The sequence below is a fragment of the Pantherophis guttatus genome, chromosome 1, assembly GCF_059756535.1.
Source record: "Pantherophis guttatus breed Tessera chromosome 1, ASM5975653v1, whole genome shotgun sequence".
Classification (NCBI taxonomy): Eukaryota; Metazoa; Chordata; class Lepidosauria; order Squamata; family Colubridae; genus Pantherophis; species Pantherophis guttatus.
Window position 1 is genome coordinate 280337648 of NC_142063.1, and position 18521 is coordinate 280356168.

An 18521-nucleotide genomic window follows, 5' to 3' on the forward strand; every position below is an offset into this window, starting at 1 on the left:
AGTTCCTTCCTGACCCCAAAAAGGGAATATGTTATATTCTTTACTAGTTCTTTTAATATTGACAAAGCTCAAATGTCAAAGGATTATTTTGAGGATCTTAATAGTTGGGCCTTAAAGGCAAATAGTGCAAGAATCTGAATGGAGAGAAATTCTTCATGAATGAAGGCAAATCAACATGTCCCAGGATAATGTTGTAGGATCCAATTTGGTTCCTACAAAATTATCCTGGGATCAGAGGGTTAGTCTTCCAGCTTTCGGACTCGTGCTAAAGCCCATCTTCAAGGAACGTCTCTCTGCTAGTCTTTCAAAAGCTCAAAAGCTCGAAAGACTAAACCTCTCTTCCTGGTGAGCGACTCTGATTGGATCCTGCAGAAATTTTTCAATTTCAGGTTCATCATTACACTTAAAATAAATGATTGGATTATCTGTACAGCCAGTACAGTCAACTCTTCAATCCTCATATTAATTTGGGTTTTAAAAATATAGTATAGTTACAATTCTCTCTGGCTAGAGTCCAGTGAATTATTTCTAATGACTTAACTTTCTTCCCTCAGCGAAACTAGGAAGATAGTAATTCTCCCTCCCCCTTGCAGTCCCTTGCACACCATTAAAATCTGTTCTGGAAGAATAGGAACCTGCCAAATGAGTTCCTTAAACCAGATACAGAGAAGTCTACAAGTAATGCAAAAGGAACGTTGGTCTTACCGTGAAGGTTCTTTCTCCTTGCTCTGCGGGATATTGACGTCCTGATGCGAACGCGAATCATCGGGGGGGATCCGGGATTGCATCTGATGCAGCCAGATGAGTGAAGTGCTGGCAAAAAAAGAGGCCACAGTAGGAGACTTGATGGCCCATGCCGCGGCTTGGTGGGTTTTGCGGGTCGAAATCTCCACCCCTCTGTCCTCGATCTTAAGACCCTCAGCGGCATCTGAAGGAAGGATGCTAGGTGAGGTGAGTTGCACCAGCGGAGCATCGATTGAGAGTAATTTCAGGAGGTCCTCGAGCACCTGATCTACTGAGTATAATTTTTTGTTGGGGCTGCTGGGAGCCAGTATGGGCCCTGGCTGCGACCACTGTCGTTAGACCATGTCCATGAAAAGTTTGGGTGAAGGAATGGTGTCCTGCTCCTGGGTAGCCTCAGTGAAAAGGAGGCTGGTGGAGTCCTGCGGTATTGAGGGGTCTCCAGTGTGCACCGGAGTAATCCCCATATTGGCCGTGACTCGAGCCTTGTGTAACAGGGTTTTGAACATCTCATGTCTGAAGAGCTCTGTACTATGTTGTTTGTCAGAGGAAGTATCCTCCTCCTCACCAGAAAGATTGAAATCAAAGGCATCATCCTTCTTCCTGATGAGACGGGAAAGGCAAATCTGCAGCGCAAGAAGAGTCACTGTCCAAATGACTGGACGGCTGGGCAGACCTGCATGCCGGCACTGGAGCTGATAAGGGTGCCAAAATTCCCCATTGTGTGAGAGCTGTGTCAATACTCCTGGTCACAGCCTGCGTGATAAAACCACACATTTCCTGTGGCATGTTTGCAGGAGGATTCTCCACTGGGCGGAGCCCCGCCGCAGTGGGAGTGAAGGAAGCTGACGGCTTATACACACGGGTGGACATAGGTGGATCGGAGATGGAACCAGATCCTTGAGCGAACACCTCTCATATGACCGCCTGACTGACCTGAGCAGTAGCAGGGGAAGACGGAGACCAGTTGGTATGATCCTGACACCTCTGGGGAGAAAGACCCTGATCTTGAGGCGAAGTGGTGCAGATCCCCCGTTTCTGACACACTCACGGCAGAGGTGATAGCCGCCTTCTTTTGAGCCTTGTCAAACTGTTTGTTTAATGTGCGGTGTCTACGGTCAGCATCCTTTTCTGCTGCAACAGAAGATGATGCAGCTGTGAATGATTTACTAGCAGTAGAATGGGAGGTTGATTTAGATCTGCTCTTCCTGCTGGTAGAAGGGGGAGATTTAGAGTGATGAGAGGAGTGGCTACGATCCGCCATTATGCTGATTCAGGATAGCTAGTTAATCTAGTAGTCACAGATCATATATCGGAATGCCAGCTAGAAGTGTAGGAGGTGACAGAACAGCTCCTGATAATAAGAAGGGGTATGCAGGTAATGGTTGACGGAGGCTGACAACACAACTCTGCTGTGCCACAGAAAATGGCTGGGGACTGGCAACACAGCCCCTTAAACGCCAACCCCAGCAGCGACAGCTAATTAGCTGAAGGTCGACAAAACAGCCCTACTCAGTCGCGCAGTAAGTGTAGTCAAGATGGCAGCGAACTGACAACACGGTTTCAGCCACACCAGACGGCCAGTGATAATTTAGAGCCAACACAGCTCTGGTAGTTGTTCGGAAGTTCAAGATGGCGGCTGGCAACCAAATCGCTCCTCAGTGCCAGACAAATTGGCCGCCGCAATGGAGAAGGCACAAAAAAATGGCTTCACGGTGTGGGTAGACCGGGGCGAACTGAGAGAGCCGAGCCCCAACACCACGGGGCTTCCCTTACTCCCCCAACGCTCAATTAACAATCGGGAATCCCCCAGCCCCGACAACACAGGGCTTTTCCCGATTCCTTAGGCACGAAGCCGACAGCACGGCTTCCCTCAAGTGCCAACACTCACAGCAAGAAGAAACAGCATCCGCAAAGAGGATCAGACCAAATTCGGCGGCGGCAAGTCGCTGCTCAGCTGAGCAGCGCTCAGGTAAAGACGAGGTCCTTTGTGTAATCACAATGCCATTTAAAACAAGAAGGCAGCACTTAGCTAGAAAAAAAGTTGGAATACTGACAGCTAAATAGTCAAATTAGAGAGTCCATTGAAGGAGCCAGGAAAAAATCAGTCAAGATGGCCGGACTGAGTTAATGAACTGGAGTCAAGCCTGAAGGGGAGGCGTGTTTATGCAAATTTTAACTCAGTCTTTGGCCTATGACATGAGGACAACCCATTCAATGGACTCTAAGCAGCGCAAGGGAGAACAAGATTTTTACAAGTAACATCTACTCAAGTTAGCACTGAATTCCAGAGTTAGTTAATTATATTGATTCATAAATTGAACGTGATTATTAAATCTTATATGCCTATTAACTTTGATGTGTCTTTTTTCCATTGACAATTTCCACTAACCAACATCAAAATCCATAAGCTTTTTTAATTTACAGCCCAGATGTAAAACAATAACCTATAGGCAACAAATGATATAAGGCATGTTCTTGCTTCTTTCATAAATTAATATTAACAAATCTGATAAATTACAAAGTAATAGGGTCCCATATGTCTACAAGTTTTCATCCTGAATATTTCAGAAGAAATTACACATAAATCTGACTTGAGTAAACAATATTACTTTCTGATTATGAATACTTAAAGTTGTTTAATATTTATATAATGTACAGGCCATTATCTCTGCTGCATCTCTGAATGGTCCACACACATAAACAAAAAAGTCAATTGCTAGATGATGGCAGGAATAAAAATATTTGAGATAAATTGCCCTAACAACCATTCTGCCTTGCTACTTTATTGACTGAAAACTAGAATGCATTATAGTCACCTATCTTCAAATGATTTAGACAGAGGGAAATTTCATATATAGCATCACGTTGCTAAAAGTATCAGAAAAGTAAATTTTGTCAAAAAATACAAAAACAATGAGAGAGACTCATTGAGTAGCTCTGTATTTCATTACTGGATTCCCTGTACAGTATGTTTTTATCCCTATAATCTATAACAATACTATATCTACCTATGTATTTAAATAATTTCAGATTTTTGCCTTCTTTGCTGTTCTGGTGTGTTTTAAAAAATATTGTAGCCAAAGTGGTATGTACAGAAAAATGATGATAGAATATGAACAAGAATGACTTTTATAATGCGTAAGTTAGATTTTTTTTAAAAAAAACAGGGAAAATAGAAATCGGAAAGAGGCCTTTAACACAAAAATCGCACATTTCCCTCCCTCTTCTTGTGATTTACCCAGCTGAATTGAGACCAATTCAGCTGGGTAAATCACAAGAAGAGGGAGGGAAATACCTGGAGGATGAGCCAGGCTAGTCAGAGTGAACAACCAGGTTTTTGCTTAAAGCCTAGTTGCCAAGATGGAGAAAGTCTGACTAGCAGGAGGACGAAAAAGAGAGAACATTGTGGTCATCATCACCATCATCATCACTGCATTCTGCTCCTTCTTCTTGCAGGAGCTGGAGCTCCAGCAGCAGCCTGGCTGCCTGGAAAAAGCAAAAGCAGCTTCCTCCCTCCTCACAAGAGGATGGGAGAAATAAAGCCAAAATGGGGCATTCAGAGCAGGTGTACCATCTAAAAGGTGGGTTTTAGCTTTCATATCTCTTTTAACATTTTGGTTAAAGGGATCCCAAAGGAGCTTGGAGTTTTTCTGTGGTACCGGTTGATTCCATGGGGAAGTTGATCTTGCAAACCAAAAGCTGAAGAGAGTCTCTTTGGGGCCACAAAGTACCTAATGATCTCTTGTCTGGAGTTCCTTGTAAAAGGACTGAAGGTATCTGTGGAGGAGGGATTACTCTCATTCCATTTTTGTATCTAGTAGTCTTGGAATTTTGACTATCAGAGTGAAAATTCGGCCCTTCTGATGTCACTAAGTTACAGTAAGCAGTATCCCCCATTCACAATCAAATTGTGTGCAGATACTGGGACTTGCAATTCAGCGATCTCTGGAGGGTGACAGATTATAAATTAAAAACAATTTCCCCATCTTTAAACCCATGAAGACATAATTTATATTATAAATTATATTTATATTAACAGATGGAATCTTTTTCATTATTTTTGGGGCAACAACACTAAAAATTCCAAAGTTTCTTATTGAAGGATTATAGGTACTCCTCAGAGTTACAGCAGCACTGAAAAAAGTGATTTATGACCGTTTTTCATACTTATGACCCTTGCAGCATCATGGTGGTCATGTGATCAAAATTTGGACGTTTGGCAACTGGAATGTATTTATGATGGTTGCAGTATCACAGGGCCATGTGATCAACTTTTGTGACTTTCTGACGAGCAAAATCAACGGGGAAGCTAAATTCATTTAACAATCTTGTTACTAACTTAACAGCTGCAGTGATTCACTTAATAACTGTGGCAAGAAATGTGGTAAAAGGGGGGGAAACTCTTACTCTAACCCTTACTGACAAAGAAAACAGGTCAAGGTTATATCCATCAAGAATTCTTAAAAGAACTCACGTATGTAAATGCTATCTAATAGAATATAAAACATTTATCAGCTTGTACACTAGAGGAGACATTGTCAATACAATAAAATAGTTAACATTTATTCCAAATCAATTAGTAGAAATCATGTTAAAAATAGGTCAATGGAAGCAACATAAGCCAGATGTTGGGCGTTGGTCTTACCTGATGCACCCTTTCTGTGATAGGTGGGCACGGCAGTCATTCCTGGGGAGTGACACTGCCTTGCTCCAATGAGACCGAGTCTGCTGTAAAGTTCTTAAGTCCCGCCTCTTCCTGTGTAGTCCAGTTTTGAGATGAGGTAGATCAGCAGACTGTCGTGTCTGGAAAATTAGAACATACATGAGATTGCCACCCACCCCCATGCCCGGGAACGGTCCAACAGGAGGGGCGGGCTGACTGCCGTGCCCACCTATCACAGAAAGGGCATATCAGGTAAGACCAACGCCCATTCTCATGACGGTGGGCACGGCAGTCATGCCTGGGACATACCAAAGCCAATGTCCTATAGGGTGGGATCAGGCCGGACCTGGGAAGCAGTCTCCAGATGTACTCCTTGCAACATTCTCCTTCCAAATGCCGCATCAGCCAAGGCGTAGGTATCCAACCAGTAATGCCGGATGAACGGAGCAGGAGAGGACCAGGTGGCCGCTCTGCAAACTTCCTCCAGGGGGGGGGCCTGGTGGACCAGGCCGCCGATATGGCCGCGCTCCTTGTGGAGTGTGCTGTAATATTCCGGGGAACCGGCAAGGCCTGGACTGAATACGCCATAGCTATGGTAGCCCTGATCCACCGGCCAATGGCCGAAGACAACTTGGCGCCCATGGAAGAGGGCTGGAAGGCGACAAATAGGGCTTCTGTGCGACGGAAAGAAGATGTGCAAGCAATGTATATCTTAAGGGCTCTGCAAACGTCTAGAGTGTGCCATGCCCGTTCCAGTCGGTGCTGAGGAGAAGGGCAGAAATTGGGAAGAACAAGTTCCTGTGATCTGTGAAAGACAGAGTTGATCTTGGGAATAAATGCCAGATCCAGACGCAGGACCACCATGTCCGCATGAAAAATACACAGATCTTGTCGGACCGACAGGGCTGCTAACTCTGAGATTCTGCGGGCTAAGGTTATGGCCACCAGGAAAGAGACCTTGAAAGACAGAAATTTGAGGTCCACCTCCCGAAGAGGTTCAAAGGGGTGCCTATTGAGTGCAGACAGTACCTTGGGAAGATCCCAAGTAGGGAACCTGTGTGTGACTGGAGGTCTGAGGTTTGTAGCTCCATGCAAAAAACTGCGAATCAAAGGATCCTTAGACAGCGATACAGCCGATGAGTAAGACAGCACAGAAGAAATTGCTGATACCTGGCGTCGTAGAGTATTCGGAGAGAGACCTGAGGAGAAACTGTCTTGTAGGAAGCCAAGGATCTGAACAACTGATGCTGATGTGGGAACAATATTGCGTCGCCTACACCATTTGGAGAAAGCAGTCCAGGTGGCGTCGTAAATAGGAGTCGTAGATCCACATCGAGAGGCCTGAATGGTTGTGATGACATCCGGGGGAACTTGAGCCTCCGTCAAGAGGAACCGTTCAATATCCAGATGGCTAGCTGGAAGGACTGTGGATCTGGATGAACTAGCTGTCCTTGTAGCAGAGACACCTGACTGTCGGGAATCCGCCAGGGAGGGGCCACCGACAGGGACACTAGGTCTGCGAACCAAGGATGGCGAGGCCAATGGGGGGCCACCAGTAACAGTTCTGCTCCCTCCCTGATGAGTTTCCGGACTACCTTGGCTACCAGAAGGAACAGAGGAAAGGCGTAGAGAAGGATTCCCTTTGGCCATGGGCTGCGTAAGGCATCTACTGTTTCTGCTCCCTGAGCTGGGAAACGTGAAAAGAAACGGGGTAGTTGATGGTTGACTGCTGAGGCGAACAGGTCCACCTGAGGATGGCCGAACCTTCTGGAAAGCTCCTGGAATAGACGAGGGTGTAGGCTCCACTCTGCCAGGTCGATTGAATTGCGGCTGAGAGAGTCCGCTTGGATATTGGATACCCCTGAAATGTGTTCTGCTCTGAGAAAAATTAGGTGGGACTCAGCCCAGGTCCCCAGCCGAAGAGACTCCTGGAGGAGAGCTCGGGAACGGGTCCCTCCCTGCCTGTTTATGTGTGCTTTGGCAGTGATGTTGTCCATGAGGACTAGGACATCTCTGCCCTGGATCTGGGCCAGGAATCCCTGAAGAGCGAGAAAGATCGCCCTGAGTTCTAGGAGATTGATGTTGAGATCACATTCTGGAGGGGACCACCTGCCTTGAATCATGTGCGTCTCCAGATGAGCTCCCCAACCTACTAGGCTGGCGTCCGTCATTATGACTAACCGTTGTGGTTCCAGGAATAAGCAGCCCTTGGAAACATTCTCTGGTGTCCACCATTTGAGAGACTCGACGGCGTTGATGGTCAGATGTAGGATGGAGGTTGAGGGGCTGTTGAGGTTCCGCTGGTAGGGTAGAAGAAGCCACTGCAACTCCCTGCTGTGAAGACGAGACCAGGGTACAATACCATAACAGGACACCATCTTGCCTAGAAGGCTAGACAAGCTCAGTAGGGAAGCTGACCTGGAGTGAACAAACCTACGGGCCATATCACAGAGGCTATCTTGTTGATCCTGTGATAGGAAAACCTTAGCTGACACCGTATCGATTATAGACCCTAGGTGCTGAAGACGGGTAGAAGGAGTTAAGTGACTCTTCTTCCAGTTAATGGAAAAACCCATGAGTCCTTAGGATATCGAGAGATGTGGCCACATCCTGACGAGCCTGAAGCTAAAATCAGTAAAAAAGTAAAAAAGAATCCTGACCGGGATGGAGGAAATGTGAGAAATAAGGGCCACCATAATTTTTGTAAACACCCTAGGTGCTGAGGATAAACCAAATGGAAGGGCTTTGTACTGGTAATGTTTACCACTGTAACAGAACCTGAGAAATCTACGATGGGCAGGAAGAATAGGAATGTGTAAGTAAGCTTCCGTTAAATCAATAGAGGACATAAAATCTCCCTCTCTAATTGCTAATAGTGTGGAGAGATTGCATCTTGAACCGGCGGTAAATTATATACCGGTTCAAGGATTTTAAATCTAGAATAGCCCTCCAATCCCCTGAAGGTTTCTGCACTAGGAATAAACAGGAATAGAATCCCTGACCTCGCTGAAGGGAAGGAACGGGTTGGATGGACTTTTATTAACAAAAGGTGTTCAATGGCGGCCGTAAAACGAGCACGTTTGGCTCTATCCAAGGACAAAGGACAGCTCAGAAAACAATTGGGGGGGGGGGTTGGAGCGGAACTCAAGAGCTAGGCCGAATCTAATAGTATCTTTAACCCAAGAATCTTAAACTGTGTTATCCCATATGTCAGCAAAAAAGGATAACCTGCCCCCAATCCTAGAATCAGGAGGAGAATTAACGGGCCCGGCGAAAAGGCCGGCCTCTGGATCCTCTGAATGGTCTCCTGGAGGAGAACCTGTACCCCTGTCTGACCTGAGAGTCCTGTTGTTGAGATCCTCGTGGATGAAATGACCGAGAGGAACGTTGTTGGTAGAAGCTGGAATTGTGGGCCCGAAAGGATCCCGAACGAAAGGAAGTCTGTGGGTGGATCTCCAACCTCCTAGAAATAGATGGTAAGATTTTACGATGGTCTTTAGTCTCCACCAGGAGGGGTTCTAGAGGAGCCCCAAACAACTTGTCACCCTGGAAAGGCGAAGAAGCTAGGCGCCATTTGGCTCTTTGATCTGCCTGCCAATTTTTGAGCCAGAGGAGACGCCTTGATGTAATAGAGGAACCGATAGCTTTAGCAGAAAAACGAGCTGCATTGAGGATGGCATCTGCAGAGAATTCCACCGCTGCTAAAATTTTGTTTAAATCCTGGTGAGACCTATGATCAGTGGCTGGAATTCTCTCCTGGAGTTGTTTCAGCCACAGGATGGTAGCGCAGTTGAAGAAAGAGGCCGCAGAGGAAGCTTGTACCGACCAGGAAGAAGCCTGATGTCCTTTTATGAGACTTCGCCCCGCTCTTTTGTCCTCCGGCCGTAAGACCTCTTCAGCTGGGCCTGAAACTGGAGACAATGAGGACAAAGCTACTACAGGAGAATCCACAGAAGGAACCTGCAATATATTTGAAAAGTCAGTTGCCAAGTTATAGAAACGTTTGTCCAGTGAATTAGGAAGAGGACCTGTACTTGGGAAATTCCATTGTCTCTGAACTATGTCTGAAAACAGCTTGGGAGCAGGAACAACTTCAGCTTGGACAGTGGGTTCCCGAAACACAGATGTTGTTGGATCAGAGGACAAAGAAGAGGAACCAGAACTGGAACTGGGAACACCCATACGTGTAGTGGTTTGAGCTTTGAATAACAAGGATCTAAACATCTGAGGTTTGAATAGGCCCACAAATGCCGGTTGGTCTTGTTCTAGACCCTCATCCTCAGACAGTTCCTGATCTGGGATGATCTCACCCTCAGATAGTGAATCCTGACTATCCGATTGAGGAGAGTCATGAACCTCATGATGAATTACAGTACCTCTGGCCTCCTGATGCCTATGAGAATGGCCCTGATAGCTTTGCATCTCTGAAGCCTCAGAAGGAGCCCGCTGATGAAGTCCTTCAGCAATACCCTGGCGGATTGCCATAGAAATGAGGCAGGCTAGAGCAGGAGAAATTTCTGGAACATCTTGGGCAGGAGAAGAATGATCCCACCCCCCCCACCCCCCAGTTTCAGAATCTGACTGAGCAGGTGCAGTCAGAGCAACCTCTTGAGTTTCAGCCTGATTATTGCTGGGCTCTGCTGTGGACACTGGAAAAACAATGGAAGCATCAACCAAATTAGTATCACCTTGCAATGATCTATCTGGAGATAGAGAACGAGTATGAGATGGGTGTGATCTAGTAGCCTGAACATCTGAGGAAGGAGCGATTACAGAGAGAGAGGAAGGCTGGGATGGGCCTGGGGCTTTGTTCCTATCAGCTTGAGCCTTTTTGAAAGCCCTTTCCATGGCTCTGTGGCGTCTTTCCTCATCTTTAGAGGATTTAGTTCCTTTTGAAGCAGATGATCGAGCTATTTTAGCAGAAGGGGGTGTGTGGGAAGAGCAGCCCTCCCCTGGGTCAGGCCCATGCTGTTGTTTTCTTTTAGATGACTTGCAAGAAGCCTTAGAATGAATAGCGTTGGCCATTTTGGATTTCCAAATTAAGTTTTCAGAAACTTTTAAAAGGCACACAAGCCTCCCACAGCACAAATCAGAGAAAACAGTCACCAATTAACCAATTACAGGAGCCAATTTGACAGAAAACTTCCCAAATACTTGCTGTTGTGTCCGTTTTGAGATCGCTGAGATCGCTAGCCATCCGGCTTGGCACGACAAACACAGGCGCGGCAAGAACTTCGCTCCAATCAGCTGTAGAGCCGAAGCTCACAGCCCTTAGTAATCTTCCAGAATTGCCAAAAAAACGGCTCCACAAGGCTCAAAATGATTTTTGTGGGCTCAGAAATGCCGCAGAGCAAGCTCGTGGGCGGAAGAGAAAAAAATTTCTAAATGGTTCTGCCAGCCGGCAGACCGAAGCCGCTCCAGCGGCTCAGAGCGGGATCTGGCAAAAGCGTTTTTCGCTCCAGTTATATTCAATTAGAAATAACCAAGAATAAAATAAAATAAAATAAAAAAGCAGAGTAAATAACTCTAAAATTAGTAGAGAAAATACAGACACGACTGTCGCAGAGAAGACCGAGTCGAAAAACTGGACTACACAGGAAGAGGCGGGACTTAAGAACTTTACAGAAGACTCAGTCTCATTGGAGCAAGGCAGTGTCACTCCCCAGGCATGACTGCCGTGCCCACCGTCATGAGAAAATAAAAGGACGAGCCATGGTGGCGCAGTGGTTAGAGTGCGGTACTGCAGGCTAATTCTACTGACTGCCGGCTGAGTGCAATTTGGCAGTTCAAATCTCACCAGGTTTAAGGTTGACTCAGCCTTCTATCCTTCCGAGGTGGGTAAAATGAGGACCCAAATTGCTGGGGGCAATATGCTGACTCTGTAAACCGCTTAGAGAGGACTGTAAAGCATTGTAAAGGGGAATATACGTGCTATTGCTATTGCTATTGTTATTCATGGAAAAATGAGTCCAAAGGCTGAGGGCTTTCTCCATATTAACACTGATTGGGACAGGCCTTGGAGAAAGAAACTGAACCTGAAACTGAAGTATTTACTCTAGTAAAAGCAATTGAATCTAAGTTCCAAAGACTTTCTATCCGGAGCAACATCTAACAGTATACCCAACTTTGTTCATAGAAAGATTGTCTGAGTTTATCTTCTTTACCTTCTATTTTCTATCTATCAGAGGAGTTATAGATTTTTCTTATGGATTATGGACAGCATGAATTATGCAACCAAAAAATTGCTTCTTTGTTTCATCCTGAAATAAACTTCGGGAGAGTTTTGGTACAACTTGCTGTGCACTTGTGTGTGTGTGTGTGTGTGTTGCAGGTAGTCCTTGATTAACAACTGGTTACTTAGCAACTGTTCAAAGTTATGGCAGACATCCCCACCCCAAGTTATTTGACCTGGTCCTGAAGTTACAGCCACTGCAGCACCCCCACTATCATTCGCCCTTATAACCAATCACAAAGACACTGCAGCACCCCCCACTTATCTCCCTCCATCTACCCCCCATATCCTTACAAGCTTTGAGCCTTCTTCCCACTCCACCTGCCCCACATTGTCCTCTTTACTTACCTTTCAAAGATCTCCAAAGCTCCAGATTTTGGATTAAGGAAGCAAAATGGATCACTTTGTTGCATGGCTGCCCAACACAGTGTTGGGACATTTTCTGAGCAGCTGCACCAAATTGTGGTTGCTTAGAAAATGGCCACTTCCAGAATCGCACGATGTGATCATGTGATAAAGCAATCTGTTCTGCTTTCCTAATTCAATCTGAGAAATTCTGTGGAAAGCTCCTGAGTTTTGAAAATATTCAAAAGTTTAGGGCCCAATGGGTAACGGGGGGGGGGGGGGAACAGTTGCAGGGATTCTGAGGGGGCAGCAGACCTAAGGGCTGTAGGGATCCCAAGGGGTAAGAAGCGAAGTACAGGGTGTCTCAAGAGGCGGGCGGGGCTTTGGGAGGCTCAGGGCAAGTGGGCCTGGACCAATGCTAGGCCTCCCAGGGCCTCCCCCACCCCTGATGCACCTCATGCTCCTCATATCAACCTGCAAGGTCATTTAATGACTGCATCAGAGAGAACAGGGGGTGAGGGTTATTAAGCAAGACTGTCTCACTTAATTACCTCATCAGTTGAAATGAGCAGACTCCATTATGGTTGTAAGTCGAGGACTATCTGTAACTAAAATAATGTACCAATAAATTGTTATTAGGCTGAGCCACAAATCATTTCTGCTATTTGGAAGAATCTTCAGAGAGGCTATAGACAGGATGATAATTCAGGTTCAGGTCACACAAAGTAAGTCCAATGAATACTCAGAACAAGTTTTTCACACTATATATAGATGTATAGAGATCTGATTTACATACAGAGTAAGCATTCCAATGGTACCTCAAATACTGGCTATTTAAAATTTAATGTCTGTCCTCAAGCCCTGTGAGTTCCTTCCTTCTGCTACTATTCTTTTGCTTTGGTTAAAGCATAATGCACAATGAAGATTCAATGAAATTTCAAAAACTTTCATGCTATTATGGAATTATGTTCCGATTGACCTAAAATATGAAGGTTAAAATCTATGCAATTCAAAAAGTTTCTCAAGCTACTACCTGTTCGATAATCATTAACTGATTACTAAGGATACTTACTTGCTACTGAAAAGTTGTTAAGAGGATATGGTAGATCCACATCTTGCGGCTTCTCCTTATATCCTATGAAGGAGCCATCTGTCTTCAATAAGAAGTATCTTGGCCTCCAATTTTTTATGTATTCCCCTATATAAAAAAATATTATTAATATAAATGATATCTGAACTTCTGCCTGAAATAGAATGGTCAACCAACCAGAAAAATGATAATTTCATTCTCTATTTAACTTCAGTTCAGATAAAACAAATAGACTGAGTGGAGTTGCTTAATTTTTTGTATTTTTAATGAAACATGAACCCTAAACATGATTTACAAATAAAACTAATTTCATGCAAATTGTATCCTAATGAAAGTGTGTGTGTGTGTGTGTGTGTGTGTGTGTGTGTGTGTGTGTGTGTGTGTTTAGTAAGTGTATATTCATAAAATATCAGGCGGGCTGCAAAGCAGCTGTTTTAAGCCATCAAGAGACTGCAACTGTTTTATGTGTTCATATCTTAAATCCTGAAAGGCATACTGCCTGCTTCAAAATTCCTATTATTTCCACATTTTGTTGACATATGTAACTGTTGCAAATTCATTTATGCATCTATTACCATTGTAAAACCTAAAAAACATTAGGCCATTGCGTTCTATTCTTATCCACTGTTCTTGCAGTGGTATTCATATAAATATGTACAGAGTTTACAGATATTGGTGTGTAAGAAATTTATTTACCAATAAATTTATTTACCAAATTTATTTACCAATTTATACTGAAATACAGAAAAACAAGCAACCAGCCTTAGCTAATCTTGAAAAAACTAAGTATGATTAGGCCTGACCACAATCCACATTCCAAAGTTTTAGCCTAGGCTGAAATTTTTCTTTAAAATCTCTCAATGGTTATAGCAAATTATTTCAAAAATACATTTTATAAGTATTATATTAATAATTATTAAATATTAAAAATAATACGTTATTATAGTATTTTATAATAGTAAGTTATTTCCATCAAGCTGCCAAAAAGATTTTATCGATGAGCTTCGTAGTTGAACTAGATCTAAAACAGTTTGTTTGTCTGGGGGTTGGTTTTGGGAGGGTGGGGAAAATAAAAATGAGCTGAAACTTGCGCAAGTTTTTCTTTATACCCAGACAACAACAACAAAATATACCAAAACTCTTTCCTTTTTTCCTCCAAACTTTATTTACAAATCACAAAAAACACAAATTCACAATCCAGGAGACTATTCACTGATAGGGGTGGTATCACTGGAAGGATCTAGCTGAATGTTGAATGTGACTGTGTGTTTACTGTGTATGTGCGTGCCCAACTTTTCTGAAGACTAAGAATACTTATAGAACTTTGAAAAAAAGTATCCCAGAAACAATTACAATCTGATATTTCTTATGTAGATATGTGTACATGTGATTTTTATGTTTGAATGCTTCTTCTTTTTCCTTCTCCATTTCTTTTCATCTGTTTCATCTCCCACTGCTCATTTGTGAAAGATTTTTCATTCCCTTCACTCCTATTCAATATGGCTTTTTAAAAAAAAAAAAAAAAAAAAGGAAAAATGGAAATGTTGACATTGCTTTGCCACCTACAGCTTTAGATGACAAGTATTCAACATATATTGTTCAAACATGTATGCTTGATTAAACTCACTTAATCAAGGGCACATAGCAACAATTAGGGCTGTGTAGGGATCTGGAGGCAAAGGGAAAAATGTGATTATACACACAAACACAAATAACCACACATACACAAACTAATCTAAATTGGATTTATCAAACAGGATTTTAACATCTCTAAGTTTCAAATTCTATCCATGTTTTTGTTCTAAAAAGTTAATGTTCCAACTGAAGACTTTCAGTTACAAATTCATATAGGGAGGAACTACGAAACCACAATTGGAACCTGCAAGTTGGTCATTAAAAAAATGGTTGCTAATTGAAGCAGTGACTTTATTTCAGCTTTCCTTTGCTTTATAACCTGTGAAGGATATAAAAGCAAGAATTGGTCATAAAGTTACCTTTTTTATCCTTACCGTAACTGCAGTTGCTAAATTGCTAAAGTTGCTAAAGCTGCTAAACAGGGATTGTCTATAAATGAATCGGCACAAAATGACAGCATGTTCTTATAGGTTGATAGTATTGATAGTATAGTATAATCAGTCATTTATGATTACACAAAATCATCTATTTAAACTTCTAATCCACAGATATTAATTTCAGGAAATAAAGTTATTGATCAATATGTATTAAGAATCTATATAATTTGCATAAAAACCCTTTCCCACCACTTTTTTAAAAACTTCCTCTAAAAAATATCCTCAGAAGTACATAGTACATACAAACAGAAATGACAAAAGAAGAGAAATATTATGGAATATCAGGAAATATTCATAATAAAGAGAAGTAAATAAATCAAAACAAATGAGAATTGAATCACTCGTATCAGTTCAGCTAAAATTATTCTTTAACTGAAAGACCACAACTGTATTATAAATATTTAATTTTGGTAATTAACTTAAATACATTTATATCAATTCATAAATACAAATAACTGTATAAACGAAGTGTAATAATTATAAGAAATATGAAAGTAAATTTCCCCCAAAGACAAATACAAAGAAGAATACACCATATTAAAATGCAAAATGAATACATCATGAATGAAATCATCATCTGAAACATTAGTAGTAGTTCTGCTTTAGACAATTATTTTCTTCCTGCTGTGTTAAATATAAAGTAAACATACCCTGTCATTCTTTTTCTTACAACTAAAGAACTCTAATTCTGTAAATGCACTGGAGAAAATTACTTAATTCAAATAAATTCTTCTGGTCAAAGAATTTGAAGTTATTATAGAAAAATAATATCAAATAAAATTTGCCAATTAATTTAGGTATAGCAGAGAAAACTGTTACAATTTATTACTCTTATAAATAAAAGAAGTAATTGTATTGGGAAATTATTACAGAGAATGGATTTAGGCAATATGTAAGTCAATCAAAATATGTAAACTAATATATTTACTTCTGTCACTGGACATAACAAATTCTAAAGAGCCAAAAAAACCAAAACAAATGATAAACCATCACAAGACTAGATAGCATTTCTTAACAATTTTGTTCCAATGCACATTTAGATATACTTATAGTAAAACTGATAAATAGGACGAGTGCAAAGTCCATACAATCAAGTAAAAACAAGGTGAAGGCTATCAATGTGCTAGTTCGTGGTACAATGAAAGAGAAATATTATTATTATATAGGATTTTGTTATTATCCAACAAAAATGACATTGTATTTCTGAGATCTACACATGTATAGTATCAGCAGTGTTTGCATAAAATTTTTATTTGGCCCATTTAAAATTACAGTAGAAAATTACATTATTAAAAAAATATTTCTCTACTTCCAGGCAAATTTCAGGTCAGGGTCAATTACAATTTTTACTTTTTCAGAAACAAGTGCATGAAACACTGAACAATTGATCAGTGTCATGGTCACCAAATGTCAGACACCACCATTAATTTGTCCAAGGGATGGGGAAAATAGCTGGGGAATTGAACCACTGAGTAAAAGATACTTGCACCTTTGTACTACCAATGGTAAATCACCTGTTTTCTTTGGCATCATTCTTGTTTGCAATAATGGTTCATAATTAACACTGCTTGTAAGACTTCTGCCAAGTCCTAATGTAAAAACCAGGAGGTCTGTGATTTCCTATAGAGTCCTAGGTCATGAAAGGCAGACAACTGGAGGCTGAATGGAATTCAGCAGGATCCCACAGCTTAATTGCCATAAGGTCATTACCATAATGCACTGTTATCTTGTAGTCCAATCTGCATGTAAATTCAGAATTGCAATAAAATTATTCCCAAATGTCAGCTCAAAGCTGATATAAGATACTGTGATCAATGGTACCAGAAGTGATACCAGAATGGTACAGAAAGATCAAAGAAATCAAGGAGAATGAACAGAACCAAAATTGTACCAGATGGGTCACTGGGACAATTTTTGGAATTAAATCAGTTATGGTAGTCATCTTGGGCTAAAAATCAGCATTTTTATCACTATCAATAAATGCCAAAATAACTGTAAATTCCATTGAAGCAGCCACAAGTTTCTTAAATATCATTCCCTCAGGAATAATGGCTTCCAGATTTTGGTCACATTCTGTAGGATAGCCCATTTGAAAAAGCTTGCTTCAAAAACTGTCCTATTATGGACTGTTTTGCCCTGTTAAAGGTCATCACAATGAGTTTTAGTAGTATCCAGATATAATTATTTAATATTAAACAATTATAGGTGAAACCAGTTTGGTTTAGTGGTTAAGGAACCAGGCTAGAACCAAAGAGATCATAAATTCTAATCCTGCCTTAGCCAGCTGGGTGACCTTGAGACAGTCATTTTCTATCAGCCCTAGAAAGGAGGCAGTGGCAAACCACTTCTGAAAAAAAGCTTGCCAAAGAAACCCTGCCAGGGACTTGTTCAAGCAATCTCTGAGAATTGACACAATTGAATGAAATTACAGCTGAGTTTACAAACTATCCTCAATCAGAAAAATAAATCAGTATATTTTTAGCAAAATGTGTGAACTAAGTCTGTGATATTTTTTCTCAGAAAACATACACAATATTGTACTATTATATGCATAGAATAGTTTACATATTAATAGCACTGGCAAGATCTTTAGTAGGACCAATCAAACTGACCAAAATGAACATACAAGCTTCTGGGTTCTCTAGACCAGTGGTCCCCAACCTTTTTATCGCCGCGGCCCGCTGAGCGCGCGCAGGGGTGGGGGCACGGCCCAGGAGCTTTTGCGCACGGCCCATTGCGCACGGCCCAGGAGCCTTTGCGCTGCAGCGTTCATGTCCCCCGGCCGCTGCGCGGCCCGGTGCCAGGTACTCCACGGCCCGGCACCGGTCCGCGGACCGGGGGTTGGGGACCACTGCTCTAGACTATAACATTACTCAATAAAATGTATATATGTTTTTCATATCTATTTATTTTTACTTATTTATTTATTCAATTTCTATAGCCACTCAACTCAACCAAGTAACTCTGGGCAGCTTACAATTCCAAAATTCTAAAAATTCTAAAAATTAAAAAAATTAAAACAATAAGATTAACCACAAAATAAATAAGTACAAACAGCAGCTGTGATGATTAATAAACAAACAGTAAAGCCAAATAATGGGGCTCTTAACATATTCCAAGCCAACACAGGTGGAGACATTCTAATCTATGAGGGAAGAATATTCCATAAGGCAAGGGCTACAGTAGAAAAAGCCCATCTTCTAGTTCCTGACAGTCAATCCTTTTTGATTCTAGTCATTCCTTTTTCATTCAAGATGATCCCGCAGATAACCCAATCCCAAACCATGTAGGGCTGTAAAGGGGACAACCAGCACCTTTATCTTATGTAGAATTTATCACATTTTAGAAAGTTTTGAAATTTTAACATTTCTTTAT

General features: G+C 41.9%; 1 protein-coding gene across 14 annotated transcripts in view; it reads right to left on the minus strand.

Annotated features, from left to right (window-relative positions):
* Positions 1–18521, minus strand: part of AKT3 (AKT serine/threonine kinase 3) — a 169754-nt gene that overhangs the window by 75418 nt on the left and 75815 nt on the right. For 6 of the 14 annotated variants that reach the window (XM_087882991.1, XM_034428239.3, XM_034428243.3 and 3 more), the window contains one exon: positions 13057–13182. The exons of 1 other annotated variant lie outside the window; for it this stretch is intronic. In XM_087882991.1, the coding sequence (XP_087739117.1) occupies positions 13057–13182 (126 nt within the window). Of the gene's footprint in view, positions 1–5389; positions 5548–5716; positions 7067–13056; positions 13183–18521 lie in introns of those variants that run through there. 7 more of the 14 variants (XR_015731464.1, XR_015731465.1, XR_015731466.1 and 4 more) reach the window with 4 other exon arrangements.